The sequence below is a fragment of the Myxine glutinosa genome, chromosome 13 (assembly GCF_964187855.1).
Source record: "Myxine glutinosa chromosome 13, kmMyxGlut1.1, whole genome shotgun sequence".
NCBI classification, from domain to species: Eukaryota; Metazoa; Chordata; class Myxini; order Myxiniformes; family Myxinidae; genus Myxine; species Myxine glutinosa.
Genome location: NC_136273.1, coordinates 99,939,207 through 99,957,825, shown reverse-complemented (window position 1 = coordinate 99,957,825; position 18,619 = coordinate 99,939,207). Strand labels below are relative to the sequence as shown.

General features: G+C 42.1%; 1 protein-coding gene across 1 annotated transcript in view; it reads right to left on the bottom strand.

The window, feature by feature from the left end:
• Nucleotides 1-18,619, bottom strand: part of LOC137438415 (pappalysin-1-like) — a 173,759-nt gene that overhangs the window by 35,147 nt on the left and 119,993 nt on the right. Inside the window, exons 13-18 of the mRNA XM_078767041.1 lie at nucleotides 18,322-18,499; nucleotides 13,806-13,956; nucleotides 9,070-9,235; nucleotides 6,523-6,727; nucleotides 5,702-5,867; nucleotides 4,877-5,015 (exon numbers count right to left, since the gene is read on the bottom strand). Coding sequence (XP_078623167.1) covers nucleotides 4,877-5,015; nucleotides 5,702-5,867; nucleotides 6,523-6,727; nucleotides 9,070-9,235; nucleotides 13,806-13,956; nucleotides 18,322-18,499 — 1,005 coding nt within the window. The remainder of the gene's footprint in view (nucleotides 1-4,876; nucleotides 5,016-5,701; nucleotides 5,868-6,522; nucleotides 6,728-9,069; nucleotides 9,236-13,805; nucleotides 13,957-18,321; nucleotides 18,500-18,619) is intronic.

Below are 18,619 nucleotides of genomic sequence, written 5' to 3'. Positions count from 1 at the left end.
ATCGCCAACACAATGAAAGGGGGTTCTATAGTAGGAGACCCAGGAGGACCCCACTGCTGAGAAAGCAGGATACAACAACACACAACAGGCATTTCAAGGCCATTTTCCCTGCTAGAGCGGGGGTTAGCCTTGCGGTCCCCATGACAATCTTCTCCATTTTGCCCTATTTTCTGCATCTCTCCTTGTTAACCCCCTTGCCCGCATTTCTTCTTCGACCATCTTTAGCCAAGTCTTTCTCGGTCTTCCCCGTCCTCTACTTCCTTCAACATTCATTTCCATCACTCTTCTCAACCAGTCACTTTCATCCTTCCTCAACACATGACCAAACTATCTCAACCTGTTTCTCTTCACAGCATTTCCTGAGAAAGCAGGATGGGATATGCTAAAACACACCGAAACAAGCCAAAATCGTTCTAGGAAAAGGTCCAGTAAACAGATTGAACCAAATTAGAGCTATTTAATAAAGCACATCATCTCTATGTTTACAGAAAACAAAATGAGACCTTCAAAGAAAAGAACACCTTCCCTACAGTCAAACATGGAGGAGGTTCAGTGATGTTTTGGGGTTGCTGTGCTGCCTCTGGTACTGGGTGCCTTGATTGTGTGCAGGGCATCATGAAATCAGGAGATTACCAAGGCATTTTGGAGCGTAATGTTCAACCCAGTGTCAGAAAGCTGGGTCTCTGTCGAAGGTCACGGGTCTTGCAGCAGGACAATGACCCCAAACACACTTCAAAAAGCACCCCAGAATGGTTCAAGACAAAACGCTGGACTGTTCTGAAGTGGGCAGCAATGAGTCCAGATCTAAATCCCATTGAACACCTGTGGGGAGATCTGAAAACAGCAGTTGGGAGAAGGAACCCTTTAAATCTGGGAGAACTGGAGCAGTTTGCACAAGAAGAGTGGGCCAAACTGCCAGTAGAGAGGTGGAGGAAGCCCATTCATGGCTATAGGAATCGCTTGCAGTTATTTTGTCCAAAGTCTGTGCTACGAAATATTAAGTCGAGGGTGTCAATAATTTTGTCAATGCCATTTCTTATTATTTTCTGATTTGAAAGGATTTATTTTATTAAGTTCTGAATCAAAAACAAAGGTTCTGTTATATTAACAGTGAAATAAAGAATTGTGGAGACCAAATACTTTTGTCAATTTCAACTTATTTTCGAGAAAATTGTGAGTTATTTGAAAAAAGTGCAAGGGTGCCAATATTTTTGGCCACGACTGTATGTCATTGCTAGGAGAGCGCACTGATCGGAAGCGTTTTTTTTTTTTTTTTCAAAAACAAGTGCAGTTTGATTTAATTTCCAAATTTTGGATTATTTTCAAATTAAAATTAAACTTTTCTCAATATTGTTTTCAAATGATGCCCATTCTTCTACTTACTTCTCTAACAATAACTAACAGCTTCTCTAACTCGTTTGTATGACTTACCCTAAGTAAGTGTAATCACCAATGGATTCATTTTGCAATGATCCGTTTGATTCGATTTATTTTGTGCATCTTGTTTGAACATTACTTTTGTCTTGTTTTATTTCTTTTAGTCTGATATTTCGACTCTCCAACTTGAGCTCTTCTGTCAGGATTTTCAGTTTGTCAGCATTTTTTGAATTACAACATTGCCATTGTGAATCAGTGTGTGATTTAGTCATTCTCCATTAACTACCTCCACCACCGAAGGTGGATGGAGGTTATGTTTTCACTCCGATCTGCATGTTTGTCTGTCTGTTTGTTTGTTTGTCTGTCAACAAGATATCTCAAAAACACGTGCACGGATTTGGACGAAATTTGGCGGAGAGGTAGCGTATGTGACAAGGACGAAATGATTTCATTTTGGTGAAGATCCGGATTCGGATCCGGCTAGTAAAATTTTTGAAGCGATTGTTCACCATTCGGAGATAGGGCCAAAAACGATACATAGCAGGATATCTCAAAAATTTGTGGACGGATTGTGACGAAACTTGGTGGACAGGTTGTGTGTGACGAGGAAGAATTGATTCGATTTTGGTGAAGATCTGAAAATGGATTCGGATACGAGAATTATTTAATTTTTCATGTGATTCTACACCATTGAGAGATCAGGCAAAAAGCGATATATAACATGATATTTAAAAAAAGTTATGGACGAGTTATGACTAAACTTGGTGGATGAGTTGGTTCGGTGACAAGCACAAGCCGATTCGATTTTGGTTCAGGTCTGAATCCAGATCCAGTTTATCAGTGTGATACAGAACTTAAACTGTTCAGCCTGTCAGAGGTATGTGCTCTACCGAGTGCAGTTCCAGTATTAATTCCTCTATTTTTTCACAAATTATCTGTTGGATTATCTAGGTGTAATGTGGATCTAGGTGTAATCTAGGTGTAATCTAGGATTATCTAGGTGTATCTAGGTGTAATCTAGGATTATCTAGGTGTAATGAAATTGGGTCGAAGTTGAACCCAGGTGTTATGCCGACTCTGTCCACTGAGGGGCTCCTATAAGAATTCGGACTGGACAGCGCTCCGATCAATCCTGTGACATTTATTCTGTGTGATGTAGTGCATTCTCAGATGGTGCGTGTTACTCTTGGTTCTAAGCTTGCTTGTACTAATTGCAAATTCATTACTTACTTCTATCATTACTGAATACTGATATGTGGCTTGTTGGTTTCTTACAGGTATTGCTAGAGATCGATTCTGAATTAAACTCACTATTCGAGACAATGTTGTAAATCTGATTCTTACAACACGAGGCATGCAGTGAACAATGTTAGTAAGATTGTGCCTCCCTGTCTGACGCCTCTCTTGATCTTGATCTTGTCACTCTTTCGGTGCATGTTTCCAAGTCGCTGGTCCACCATTGTGAATCTGAATTAATATACTGTACTGATGTATCTGGGGTTGAGATTTACATGATGCAGAGCTTGTACCAGGGTTAGTCATAAAAATATGACCACAGATCCTGAAGCTCACCTGGAGCAGGAGCAATAGTCACTCAAACCCCCCACAAATCCCCTCAGACTTGATATTTTAATGCCATGAACAAATTTTGGTACATCATGGGCGATGAACGTTGCGATCAAGTTTAATTGAAATCATGTGTGTCGGTTCGGAGAAGAGAGAAAATACCTATTTGGGGGGGGGGGGGTCAAAAACACCCCCGCAGTTCCCCTTAATGAGCGCAGATTTTGATGCGGTCAATATACCTTCGCTAGGCATCAGATATGCAGCTTGTGGCCAAGTTTAATCAAAATCGTGTGTTTGGTTCAGGCGATAATGACTGAAGTGTTTACGGACTCACTCACTCACTGACCGACTGACTGACCCACCTATGGACACTGCTCGATCGCATAAGCTCACCGGACTAAAGTCCAGGTGAGCTAAAAATGTACCCGATATTAATCGTTTATAAAATCTGCTATTTTTAATACAAGAACATATAATTTATATGATACACTAGCAGAGTTGCCCGGCGTTGCCCGGAAAATAAAGTCAGTCACGTGTGTGTGTCGTGGGCTTTTATAGTCAGAGGAAGCCACACCCCTTGGGCACGCCCCTCGTCTAAATCTGATGCGCCCATGTTTTTCGTCGTGAAAGGTTACCCTCAATGGCCCTCTTCTTTCCTCTCTAAGTCACTTCAATAAGGCTGTCCATGAGGCACAACCGAACAAACAGACGTTCACAAATAGGGTTATATAGATAAGATAAAGGAACTCAAATTTTTTGGTTTTTTTCTTCAATTGAAAAAAGATGAAAGAGAAATATAAGGCGAAATTTCAACAGGTATACACCGACAACTGGGAAAACGATCAAAGAGCAGGAAGGTATGAAAAAAAAGTTGGACAGATTGGGCATCGACAAAGAAGGATCACTGGAATGTCCAAGAAGAGGTCAGCTCAACTCGGACGGAGAACGAATCATTATAAATGCCCAAGACCAAGGACACGACACAAATGGCTTTCGAAAAATGGCAGGACTGAGTAAATCAGATAGGTTTAGGTTCTGCAAGGTAGAAATAGAAAGTACGAGACACCTCCTATCGGGATGTAAAAGATTCATGTCAGAACAGCTGGCACATCAAGATATGTCGAGTAATCCACTGGCACATCTACAAAAAATTCAATATCCCAGTTCCAGAAAAGTCATAGGACCATGAACCAAAGGTAATCACTGAAAACAAGGACATTACGCTCATGTATGACCTGACAATCCCATCCAGTGTGAACATAGAAAACAAAGCATTATGACCGGACATATTACTCATGAACAAAAAGGAAAAGACAGTATTGCTGATTGAGATATCAGTACCCAGCGATTTTGGCCTAAATAATGCAGAAATCAAGAAAATGACAAAATACCAAGGCCTCAAGAATGAAGTGAAAAGATCCCGGAAGCTGAAGAGCACTGAAATTGTACCAGTGATAATTGAAGCAATGAGAATGATGAAGAAGAACCTTACAGATATCTTTAAAATGATAAATATCTTTAAGACCATCCCTGGGAACATTACCACAAACGAACTACAGTTGGAGGCTGTACTGGGCTCAAGGACGATCCTGAAAAGAGCCCTTGGAACAAAACTGAGAACAACACAACTCCACAACTTAGCCCATGAATCGCAATCCTTCACCAAAGCGGGGTGGATACTCCGAGTCCTGGGAGGAGTTTGTTCCACCTTCTAAAACCCAAATTATGGAGATGACAACCAACAACACACACACACACACACACACACACACACACACACACACACACACACACACACACACTGTTAAGAAGCTGATAAGAGTGTAGACAACCTGGACTTCACCTCAACCAGGACATTCCAATTATGTCAGAACCAGGACTGTCGGCCCCTTGCATTCATACAATTAAGATGGTGATGATATTTCTGACTCACCAATCCGGTAGCCGATATCACAAAGAAAGAGGACTTCAGCAGTGCTTTGTGGTGGAGGACATTCACCCGTGATGTCTGGGCAGAGCTTCAGCTGACCATTCCATCTTCCCTTCTTGTTGCACTTCACTGTACTTGAATGCTATTGGTCAAGAAAAGCAAAAAATAGTTACATACATTTCCAAAGTAAAAATGGTAAGCGATAAACAATTTAGAAATCATTGGGGGAAACTGGAGTTCATTGGGACATGAGGTGTATAAGGACATCTCCTCGAGCACCTACAGATTATTGGCCAATGATATAAAGTGCCATCGCATTGGCACATTGCAACATTATGATGTAAAGTGACAATGTGTTGGCAGTTAATATCCTGAACACAGAATAGCTGTGAGAAGGGATGTATTCTACAAAATCGAAGCTCGTGCAAGAGCGAGGAGACATGGGTTGGGTATGCAACACACCCGCAGTGGAAAAACAGGGCAAGCAGGGGAGCAGATGAACAACAAACCTGAATGAGGCCCACGGCAGCACACGGCCCAGAGACAAGGACACACAAAGCCAGCACATGCAAAGGCACACAATGAGCTGTGGAAATACATTAAAACTACAACAGATAACCGCAGACATTTAGCAAAAGGTGTTTAACAAGACAATTCTCGGAACAGGTCTCGTCAACTTTTGAAGACGGCCTCTCGGAGCCACAAATGTGACATCTGGCAACGAATAAACTTGGAACCAGAGCTAATGTCCAAAAACAATACCCGTGTACCAAATGCACCCCAGTTTCTCCAACTTGGTGTGTAATGAAAATTATAATTTGTACCTACCTCAGGATGACCAGGACATTTTAATCGACAACGGCTTCCTGCTTCAAATTTCCGTGAGCAATGGTACAAACCATGCAGAATTGCAGGCAGTGGTGGGCATTGAATTGGTTGGCAGGAACCTCCAGCCCAGCTTCCATTCTCTGTACATTCCAGACTGAAATTCTTTCTAGATTCAGAGAAAAAAAGCATTCTTAGGGGCTACAGATTTAAAAATACATAATAATACAATTATTGTCATCCTTTGATGAAAGTTACAAAATGTTGGAAGGTTATCATAATGACAGAGGCAACAGGTGGATAAACAAATTAACCAAATTAACCAATTAACCCCCCCGCATTCCCCCAAAAAATAGGTATTTACTTCCTTCTCCGTTACATATTTTGTGGGTCATCCACACCTACCGGTGGTTCCCTGGTTGTACCAGGTGAGCCCAGTGGCATTGCCCCTATTTATTTATTTATTTTTACAAGTCGTGTTGATTGGTAATTAAGAACATGTTTATCCACATGCTGTATGTAACACTGCCCACCAAGACTCATGGCCATTTGCAAGGTACCGGCCACTTGCTCGATTGGACAGATTGCAAAACTCAAGCAAGATGAGGATATTTATGAATGAGTTTATTCCCTTCAAATTAGTTCAGAAGTGAATATTTAATGTTGGAAATGTTGAGTGTATCACTTATGGCAAGAAAATTTGAAGGAACCAAAGTCTGCATCAAACTTGAGCCAACCTCATGCCTTCTTACTTGACAAATGTCAAATGACAAATGAAAATAAATACAGAATCATCGATTTCTTTATTTGGATATGAGCCTCACCTATTTCCTGATATGAAGGATAGCTGATAGCCGGGAAGGCAGCGGTACTTGCACACTGTGCCGACCTCATGGTTGGGTCTGCCACAGCGTTTGGTGCGGAGCCGAGCATATGACAGGACCGGTGCAGTGGCACACACCAGTTGGCAAGATGCTTCCGGGAAAGACCAGAGCCCATCTGCCAAGCATGTCAGAGTCACATCGGAGCCTAGATCCCAAGAGAGCCAAGGGAAAGATCCCAAGAGTGCCATAGCCATAGGTTGTGGTGGAAAAGGACAAAAGGAAAAATATAATCAGCAACAGTTATTTTGGTGACTGTGCCAGAGCTGATATACACTTCACAATGTACAGTGCCTTCAGAAAGTATTCACACCCCTCGACTCTTCTCACATTTTGATGTTACGGCCTGAATTTAAAATGGGTTAAATTGAGATTTTTTTTGTCACTGATCTACCTACACATAATACCTCCTAATGTCAAAGTGGTATTTTGTTTTTCGAAATTTTTACAATATAATAAAAAATTCAACACAGAAATATCTAATTTACATACGTATTCAACCACCTGAGTCAATACTTCATAGAAGCGCCTTTGGCAGCGATTACAGCTTCTCGTCTTCTTGGGTATGACCATCAGCTTTGCACATCTGGATTTGGGGAGTTTCGCCCATTCATCCTTGCACACTTGCTCAAGCTCTGCTAAGTTGGATGGGGAGGGACAATTGAACAGCAATCTTCAAATCTTTCCACAGATTCTCAATGGGATTCAAGTCTGGGCTTTGGCTGGGCCACTCAAGGACTTTTGCCTTCTTGTTCTGAAGCCATTCCAGTAATACTTTGGCTGTATGATTGGGATCATTGTCCTGTTGAATGTCAACCTTCATTGCCATCTCAGGTCTTTTGCACACGAAAGCAGGTTCTCCTGAAGGATTTGCCTGTATTTGGCTCCATTCATTGTTCCCTTGATCCTTATAAGTCATTTTGTCCTTGCCGCTGAAAAGCATCCCCATAGCATGATGCTGCCACCACCATGCTTCACAATAGGGATGGTGTTAGATGGGTATGAGCTGTTTTTAGTTACCCTGCAGACGAAGCACTTTGCATTCAAGCCAAAGAGTTCAATTTTCATCTCATCAGACAATATAATATTTTGCCTCATGCTCTCAGTCTTTCACATGGCTTTTTGCAAACTCAAGGCGTGCTGTCATGTGCCTTTTTCTCAGGAGTGGCTTCCATTTGGCCACTCTCCCATAAAGCCTAGTTTTGTGAAGTGCTGCAGCAACAGTTAGCCTTCCGGTAGGTTCTCCCGTCTCAGTCAAGGAACTCTGTAGTTCTGTCAGAGTAGTCAATGGGTTCTTGGTCACCTCCCTGACCAAGGTACTACTTGTCCAGTTGCTCGGTTTGGTCGGACGGCCAGGTCTAGGAAGAATCAGGGTCGTTCCATATTCTTTCCATTTCTATTCTTTCCATTTCCTAATGATGAAGCTCACTGTGTGTGCTCTTGGGAACTTTGAACACTAGAAATGGTTTTATACCCTTCCCAGATCTATGCCTCCTCACAATTCTATCTCAGAGTTCTATGAACAGTTCCTTGGACTTCATGGTAGGGTTTCTGCTCTGACACGCACTGTCAACTATGGGACCTGATATACAAAGGTGTGTTTATTTCAAAATCATGTCCAATCAATTGAGTTGACCACAGGTGGACTCCAACAAAGTTGTAGAGACATCTCAACAATGACCAAAGGAAATTGGATGCACCTGAGCTCAATTTGGAGTGTCATGGCAAAGGGGTTGAATACTTAATGACTCAAGCCATTTCAGCTTTTCATTTTTAATTATTTTTTAAAACTTTCTAAAAAAAAACAAAAAACAATCCACTTTGTCATTATGGGGTATTATGTGTTGATCAGTGATAATACATCTCAATTTAAACCATTTTAAATTCAGGCTGTAACACAAGAAAATGTTAAAAAGTCAAGGGTTGCACTTTCTGAAGGCATGTGTGTTAATTGCTATCACATAAGTCAACAATATCAGAGTTATTTTTTCATTTTAAATCAAACAACAGAAAACGTTAACTTTAATGGTGGTATTATTCATAATAAATATATCACGTCATGCCTGATACCTTGAAAAGGTGTACAAATATCTCAGAATCCAAGAGTGTATTTAAAAAAGTAGGACGATTAGCTTCTTTTTTATATTGAAGGCTCTAGTCATGGACTATATAGTCCTCAGAGGCCAGGCCTTAAATAAAAGAGAGGAAACGTGTATGATGAAAAGTGCATGATGTTTGTTTGCAAGAGAGATGAAATCTAGGCCGGTAGATATAGTTTGAGTGAGACAGAAAGTAAGACCAGCAATACTGACACGGAGAGCATAAGATGGTTCCGGGCACCACTTTAACGCTCCTAAGTCGGAACGGTAGTACCACCCTGAGCGGTTGCTGTCTACAACCTACTACCTAAAATAAATTTTTATAAAATATGGATTCACCACGAGTACCATTGTTTACTGATGAAATGTGCTACATGCTCCATTTGGTTACCCTGAAGTTGGGATGGTGGTGGGCAATGGAATGTGCACTGCTTTTTGAACGTGGTGCCATTGGGGCATGATATTTCTGCATGGTCCACGTGACTCGGGTATGGTGTTCCACAGTCTAGCGGGATACAACTTGGCTCAGGTGTCCATGCGCCTTCCTTGCACTGAACCTGCAACAGTTTTGAAGTATCAGAGTCAGGGCCGAAAATTATTCTGTACTCGTTATGACACTTGTCTAAAGGAAGCACGAGTAACTGATATGGATACTTTTGTGACATTGAGGGGTGGCACGGTAGCTCACAAGAAGCATAAAAGTAGAAGCCAATTGTTTTTTTTAGATCTAAAGCTCAAAGGTCAAGGCTGCATAAAATCATCAATTTTAATTTTGTATTTTATTTTTTAACTGTTTTCGTTATTTTGAGAATACGGAAGAAGAAGACGACGTCTGAATACAAACAGATGCAGATGGGCTTTGCATTTTCAGATGCTGTCTGGTTCATCATTAGGATATTTAACGACCATTTTGTTCACATTAAGGAAAAATTGCATCAATGAAGGTGAATATGAAATTTTTTTATAACTATACTCCCCATGACTAGTCGATCATATGTGTGAAGTTTCGTATTGAACTGTTAAGTGGTCCTGGAGAAGATTTTTCAAGTTTTTATTTGCAAACCAAGATGGCCACCAGATCACGCGACCGATGACATCATAATTGTAATTCCTCACTCACATCGGGTCGTACATCAGATATATAAAGTTTCAAATATATGAAGAGTTAGGGATTTCGAGTGAACAAATTATGGCTGGAATGCCACTTTACCGATTAAATCATCATTATCACCCTACATTCCCCATTGGGAGTTGATGACATATGCCAAGTTTCAATTTTTTTCGTTGAGCAGTTTCAGAGATGTCCAATTTTTTTCCCCTTTAACCCAATATGGCTGCCATACATACCATGTGACCTATGACTTCAGAGTTATCAATAAAATATTCTCCATGAGGAGTCTTTCCTATGTGTAAGGTTTCACATCGATCAGACAAGTGGTTGCAGAGAAAATAAAATTAAAGCGAAAATATATAGATGTGGACACAAAGACAGACATACATACAGACAGACAGACCAGACAGACAAGACAGAGGCACTACAATGGTCTGACATCCCCTTTTGCTTTGTGATGAATAGACTAACAATGTGATTAATATGGGTATTTGCAAAATCCATGTAAACAGGAATATGTTAGTACTTTTCCATGATTCAACAATGATAAAGATACAAGCCAGGAGAGACACATGTGATGTTGGGCGAGACACAGACGTGATGCCCATGGGGGAAAGCAGTACCACATTGAACTACTACAAAAGGTCATTTAGAGTGTGAGTACTTTTTGTTTGCGGCCAGTAAAATCATTCCTTAATTTGCACCTCAAACCTGTACATGTCCGAAAATAATGTCGTTATTTATTTATTTATTTATTAACTCTCTTCCTTCTTCCGCCCTTTTTGTTTATTGTTCGTTTCCCTATTATTCACCTCTTTCTTCCAGGCCAGTCCCCATTTTGTGTATACAAAGTCAAGGCTCATGGAAAAGCTGGATCACAGAATGGATCAGGACGCAACAGAACAAAAGGAAGAGTAGAAAGAGAGGGGGGAAATATACCAACAGCAGGGTTGAGGGACAAAATAGAGAGAGACGGGGTGGACAAGATTTATACAGAAGCAAACTCTCAGGAAGGAAAACTGAAAATTTGGAAAGAGGTAGTTGGGCTCGAGGGAAAGGGGAGGGAGAGGGAGAGGGGAGGTTAACAGGGTAGAAAGATCATGGTTTTGGGGGTGATCTGAGATGGTGGTGAACAGGTGTCTTGAAGATATGAAGAGAAGAATGAAATTGAAGAGAATGTGTAAGTTGGTTCCACAGACAGGAAAAAAATGAGGAATGAAGGAGTGGGGTGAGCAGTGATTCTGGATTTTGGGTGTTTCACCAGAAGAGGGTTGCTGGAGAACCGTGTACGCCCTACAGAAAATGCAAAGAGTGAAAGACCGGAAAGTAGGTGGCAGAGGACAGCGAGGAAACCGACCTGTCTGTAAAGGGGAAAGTGATAGTCCCATAGACAGCTTAAATTTCAAAGCAACTGCATCGCCACAGGATAAATTGTAGCTTCAGTTTTAACTCCTGAACCCTTTCACTTCATTTTGTGAGCATTAAGGACGACTTCCAAAAAATTGTTCGAGCGAACCCTGGTAACCGGGATATTGTCAATTTCAATGCGATTTGTGCTATTAGGGGATTTATTTGATTAATTAAAAGCATATACAGGAAGGAGGTCATTGCCATTCGCACGGGTTATGCTCTTGAAAATCCCGATAAACCGCAAATCCATTATGCACTAACTTAAGGGGTAATGGGGAAAATTGAGTTAGGAACTTCAACTTTGAAATTTGTCACCCGTTTTTGCCAAACTGTACCATTAATTAATTAACATGTTGGTGCATTGGTTTTGTGCTACTTATTTTCATGAATAAAATCATTATTAAGAAAAGAAAATAAAGTTTATTTTCTTGAGTTATTAAATTCAGGCTGTAACACAACAAAAATGTGAAAAAATTCAAAGGGTGTGAATACTTTCTGAAGACACGATATATGTATATAAAAATATACTAGCAGGGTACCTGACTGACTGGTTCGTAGATGTCTCACCTCAAATGAGCAATTTTTGGGATTGCATTTTGGTAGAAACGACGATTATGTGTAAGTATTCAGTGAGCACATAAGCCTGGTGTTGGCTTAGCGGTTACGGTGCCGGCTTGGGAGCCGAGGATCCTGGGTTTGAATCCCGGTCGATCGCTCAATTAATGCCAGGGGGGTTGACTCAGCCTGTCATCCTTCAGAGGTCGGCGGCAGGAAGGGCATCCGGCCGTAAAACATTGCTTCAAAAAGGGGACCAAGGTGCCCGAAAAAGGCCAACCCCTGCTCTGCGGGGGAAAATGGCATCTAAAGGTAGTCCCACTCTCTATTCAGTGAGCACATAATGCGGTGGGTGGAGCCGGTAACCTTGGCAACCTAGTTCCATTCCACCAGGTAAGATTTCCAATCCACGTTTGTTGTTCCTCTGAAGTACTGCTTTGGAGCGAGGGTGAAATTATGGATGTTCAGCTGGGAAACGGATTTAGGCGTGTTTTGGGCCTACAACCTGACCGAAGATAACCAAAGTTCATTTCATACCAACCAACCACCTCCAGCCACATATCTCTCTCCACGTCGCTTCTTCAGCCGCAACCCGCCCCTCTCTCTATACTCCCCATAGCTTAGCTTTCGGCAATTTCCATTCGGTATTTCTCACAGGATAGTAATTTGATTTTCCCTTCGGTGATCCATAGATCAATAGTTTCAGTTTCACTTTTTAACACCAGTTTTGCTTTGGGATATCAGTTTAGATTTGTCATTGCAGCTTGTGATGCGACGCAAATGATGCATGAAAAAGGTTGTCAACAACGACATCTGGGTAGGTGCTGGGTGGGAGTGGCATTGCCACAAAGAGCTGGCTTGACAACACCAATGGCATCAAAAAGAGTGCGTCTTCTTGACTGTCAGGCCGCCTCACCCTGCAGGAGCTTAATTAGTCATCAAGACTGTTTTGGACGGTAAACTGTTTTTATTTGGCTTGAGTCTCCCTGATTCGCCCTGCAGTAAGATGGGCTCTGGAAGGGCTGTTTTTCAGCTTCTTCTGGGGCACCAGATCAGCACTCCTCCTCCACCCCCCAAAGGTGGACCAGGTCCTCAAATGATTTAATGCCCTCATGTTTCTGGCTGCGGATAGAGGCCGGTTGTGCATTCTGGTACTTGAAGGAATAAAGGGAGTTATGACTTTTGCTTTAGGGTGTCTCTTTATTGTTTACTTTGTGGGACAGCAGCGTATGGGGGGGAAATGATTAGGTTTTTCCCCTCTTTGTTTAGTTGGAGTTCGATGTCCTTTGTCACGGGGTGGTGGGTGGGTTTATTTTGGTTCATTGTTTTTAAATCTAATACCTGCCTGCCTATGCTTTTGGAATATCATTGGTTGTTTGATTGACTGTGTTATTGTCAGATTTTATTACTGTTGTTTGGTTCTCTTTGATCTGTGAATTGTCTATTGATTGTTTTTCTGATTTCTTGTTTCCAGTTTATTGAGTTGATATGATTATCGTTTCTGTTTTGTTTTTATTGTGGATTGATTTGATTTTTTTTTTACCTTTTAAAAGGTAAAAAAGATTTTTTACCTTCTACCTGATCATGAAACGGCTTCGGCCATAAACCCATAATCATGGCAAAATATTGTTGGCGGCTCTGCATTCATTTACTTATGACCATAAATCTCGGTCATTAAAGACCTGAGTATCACATGGAGGCCGTCCTAGTCTGGAGGCGATGTGTTGGTATAATTTACGAGCATGACATCAGCCTTGTGTCACATTCAGGTTCAGAAGATTCATTTTTGTTATATTTCTTTATAGTTCCTTCTATTTTATAATTCAATGATCCCACCCTGCCAGTGGAACATAATGACATTTTACTTTATCAAATTTCATTTATTTGGGTATTAAACACATGTCCAAACGGTTCAAACGAGAATGCCGCAAACTGAGACAGGTTACTGACATCAAGAAACAAAGCGAAACACGTGAAACAAAGTATCAGAAAGATTAGATCATGCATGTATGACATCAGAGGAGAAAAATAAAGAATGACGGGTAAAATACCTTCGTTCTTTTGCTATGCAAAAGAAGAACATGTCCTTCTTCACATTCAGGTTTGCACTCGTTTTCCGGCAACCCGAAAGGGCAGCCAATTTGGGCATGCATGATCTGCAAAGGTGGGCAGGTGTTGTCTCCTGAGGCTGGCTGACAGCAGCTGGAAGAAGTAATTTTGGATCATGACGACTCATAAAAAAAAACAAGTGTCAAGTTTATCCCATGGTAAAATCCCAATTGACCCAAAATTACTTTCAGAATAAAGAGGTTGGGAAAACAAGGAAAGATGCAAATGAAACTATTGGAAATTTAATAATAGATTAAAATATGAATATAGTAATAAAATTGATAATTTCATCACAGATCTCAGTGAGGTCTGAAAATTTCAAATACAAGTATAGGCAATACGGGACTTTCAAAATGACATACAAATGTTAACGAGGCCATTCATGCATGTGAAGTGTGTGCGTTTTCAGCGACTCGCCTCTGGTAGCACGGACTCGTTTAAACTGCCATTGCTAGGGTGAAATCTGTAAATCAAATACTCTTTTTAACATAGTTTTCAGCATTAAAAAAGATTGACAATTCCAAAATGGTTAATCACACGAAAAATATCCGTGGATGAGAGATTCCGTGTTCCTACTATTTCCTGTTGGTACAAGCGAAGCGAGTGGGCGGTCGGAGACACACACACACACACACACACACACACACACACACACACACACACACACACACACACACACACTCCTTTTAGCAATAGATGCAAAACTCTAGTACAATTTATCTTGCGGCTGTGGAACCCAACAAACAATATATTTATATCGTCCCTCACATCTCCCACCACCCTCCCCACAGCCACCCGCCAAATATGATTAACAGTAAAATCTTTTTTTAAAGTTTATTTTAAACTTACCCTGTACATTAACAAGCCCCAGATATTATCTTTCCGTCACTGTTAAGAAGCACCCAAACCAGATATGGTATATCCCTCAGGGACGTCTGCCTGATACATGTCGCACCCACGTAAATATAGCTGGCACAAGCTTTGTGTATTTTCACATCGTGAAGATGTCCTTTGTCAAAGAGTCGGTAGCCATTGCTCTGTTGGTAATGATGCACGGCATCGTCTTTCCAATTAAAGACGTCCATTAAATAAACAACCGAGCTTGCCATGTTCACTTTGTTTTGATGCAAGATCTGCAAGGTCCTTTGGGTGAACTGAGAAAGTTATCCAACTCTTTCATTGTGCAGAAGCACAGCACTTTCTCTCGGGTGCTTTTCCAAGTATTTGTGGCTTCTTTTAGAAGCTTTTTGAGCCATTTCAGGTAACAATCCTTATCTCACACAAACAAAATGTGCAAACATGCCTTAGCCAACATTGATGCGATGGGGTTATGTGCACCGAGCCTTCTGGGATGGATTACATCATTTTTAAAATCCCATATTGCACTTAACAGTAATAGACATCCAATTAAGTGCATCTTCCTTGGTAACTTTTGAAATACTGAAACAACAACAACATGCATTTTAAAGGCCATTTTCCCTGCTAGAGCGGGGGTTAGCCTTGCGGTCCCCATGACAATCTTCTCCATTTTGCCCTATTTTCTGCATCTCTCCTTGTTAACCCCCTTGCCCGCATTTCTTCTTCCACCATCTTTAGCCATGTCTTTCTCGGTCTTCCCCGTCTTCGACTTCCTTCTACATTCATTTCCATCACTCTTCTCAACCAGTCACTTTCATCCTTCCTCAACACATGACCAAACTAGAACGGGCACTCGGTAGAGCGCATACCTTCGCCGCAGCTACTGTTCTGTACTTGGCATGGGAGTGTAGGGAACAGAACAGTGAACAGTTTGGTGCTGATTTCATGCAAATCGGATAAGAATTGACCGCGCTATGGTAAAAATACGATTTTGACCTTTTCGTGACCTTGACCTTGACCTTTGACCCGATTGCTCCCAAAATCTAATCAAATGTGTCCCGTATAATAACCAATCATCCCACCAAATTTCATGCAATTCGGTTGAATACTTTTTGAGTTATGCGAATAACATACACACACACACACACACAGACATACAAATAAATACACAGCGATCAAAACATAACCTTCCGCTTTTGCGAAGGTAACCATCTCAACCTGTTCCTCTTCACAGCATCAATCACAGGCTCTATTCCCATCATCTTTCGCAATTCATCATTTGTCTTCCTCTCTCTCAACGATACTCCGCACATCCGTCGAACCATTCGCATTTCCACCCTTTCCAACCTTCGTTGCTGCTCTACGTTCATTACCCATGTCTCGCTCCCATAAATCATAACACTTCTCACACATGCAGCATACACCTTTCCCTTCAGCTTCAACGACACTCCCCTCATCATCAGCACGCCACTCAATTCCCGAAACTTCTTCCATGCACATCTCACTCGAGCAACCGTTGCCGAGTCTGATCCACCTTCTCCATTCAGCATGTCTCCGAGGTAGCAAAATGTTTTCACACCTTCCAGCTTCACGCCGTCTCCAAGATCCAACTCAACATTTCCTCCATCTGCAGCTCCCTCTGTGCACACCTTACATTTGAATGTAGCTGCCACACTGGTTAATGACCCTCTCAGACCACTACATTTTTGATGAACCCACTCAGCGCACATTGTACATTGAATGGAGTTCACTCCGACACCCTTCCTACACACAGCACAGGGCCACTTCCCAGTTCTTTCCACCTCACCACATGCTTTACCACTTGCCATCACCTTCGTCTTTCTGATATTCACCTTCAGACCTTTTGTCTCCATACATTCCTTCCACGTGTTCATCTTTTCCTTCAGTCCATCCATACTTTCCGCAATCAACACCAGATCATCTGCATACAACAACTCCCACGGTAAACCCTCCTTTACGTTCTGAGCCAGCACCTCCATCACAGCTACAAATAGTAGTGGACTTAGTACCGACCCCTGATGCACTCCCACCTTCACCTCAAACTCACCACTGTTCCCGTCCTTCGTCCTTACAGCTGTGCGTGCTCTTTTGTACATTGCATTCACTACTCTGATCAACCATTCCTCCACTCCTAACTTCCTCAATGCCCATGTCAATACTTTGCGTGGAACCCGATCGAATGCTTTCTCCAGATCAACAAACCCAAGAAACAACTTCTTCCTCTTCTCCATGTACTTCTCCTGCAACTGCCTCACAATGAAAAGCGCGTCTGTCGTTCCTCTTCCTGGCATAAATCCAAACTGCATTTCGTCGATCTTCACTTTCTTCCTTATCCTCCTCTCCAACACCCTTTCCAATACCTTCATTCCATGCTCCAATAACTTTATCGATCGGTACGAGCCACACTCCAGAGGGTCACCTTTCCCCTTGTATAGAGGGACGAGGGTACTCAGTTCCCAAGCCACTGGAATGCGGCCTTCTTTCACCACCAGATTACAGATCTCTGTCATTCTCTTCACACCCCAACTTCCTGCTGCCTCAACATATCTCCCACAACTCCCGTCGGCCCTCCCGCTTTTCTACCCTTCATTGCTTTCATCGCTTCCTCAACTTCCTTCTCAGTTATCTTCTCTGCCGGTCCTAAAACTGGGTTACTCTCTATGTTGCCATCCCATTCATTCTCTGTATTCAACAGCATTTCCATATATCTTTTCCATCTTCCTTTAATTCCATCTGGGTCGACAACGATTTGTCCCACTTCATCCTTCAAGCAGCTCACCCCCATCACATCACACCTCTCTTTCGCTATGTGCTTTGCAATCCTGACTACTGCTTTCTGACCCTCTTCCGAATCCAAGCGTTCTCCGAACATTTTCCTGCATGCCTCCTGCGCCTTTGCTACCTCTTTCTTTGCAGCCTTCCTGGCTGCCTTATAACTTTCATGCTCTGCTGTTTCTGCTCCCGTACCCTTCGCCTTCTGCCACTCCTTGAAGTTCTTCCTCTTCTCGTCAATCCTCTTTCCAACTTCATAATCCCACCACCATGTTTCCGAGTGCCTCGGTGGTCCTTTTGTCCATCCACATACCTCACCAACGGCTCCCAACAGACTAGCTTTCATTGACATCCAACCACTTTCAAGCTCAACCACATCATCCTCGACCCTACTCAGCCTCTCTTTTAATGCCTCCCTTACTGTCACATCTTTCAACCTCCACACCTTCATTCTCGGTTGGTACTTCACCCGCCGAGCTCTCCTCGCACCTTTCACCCTTACGTCGCAGACAACCAAGTGGTGCTGTGAAACAGCCTCCTCCCCCGGGATCACCTTTGTGTCTCGGAAGTGCCCCCTATCTCGCCCACGCACCATCAGGAAATACTGAACATAACAAACAATTTTGATTTTTCACAAATACAGTGCTGGTTGGGGTTCCTATTTCAAAATATTATCTCTTGGGATTGTGCATCCATTATACTAAGCAGGCTTGTGATCACGAATGGTGCTATCAGTCATGTTCCTTTATTTTAATTTTATAATTGTGTCCTCTTCTAATGTATGTAATTCACAAAATGCCGTCTTACCCAGGTGGTTCTCTGAAGTGAGGTGGTGCAACCTGCATGTGTGACAGTGGACCTTGGAGAGCGATTCCAGAAAAAGACACATTGGGGTTCCAAAACTCCACAAGAACACCAGAAACTGGCCGCCCAGGCTTCAGCTTCAGCACCAAAGGGTTATGATGACAGCTGACAGCATGTCTGCCTACAAGGCAAAGTTTCATCAATAAACGAGATCAACTTATCGGTCGAGAGTACATCGACGTATAAAAGATGAGAGCGATTTGAAGATCAATATTGCTATATTTAGTAAAAACAACACAAG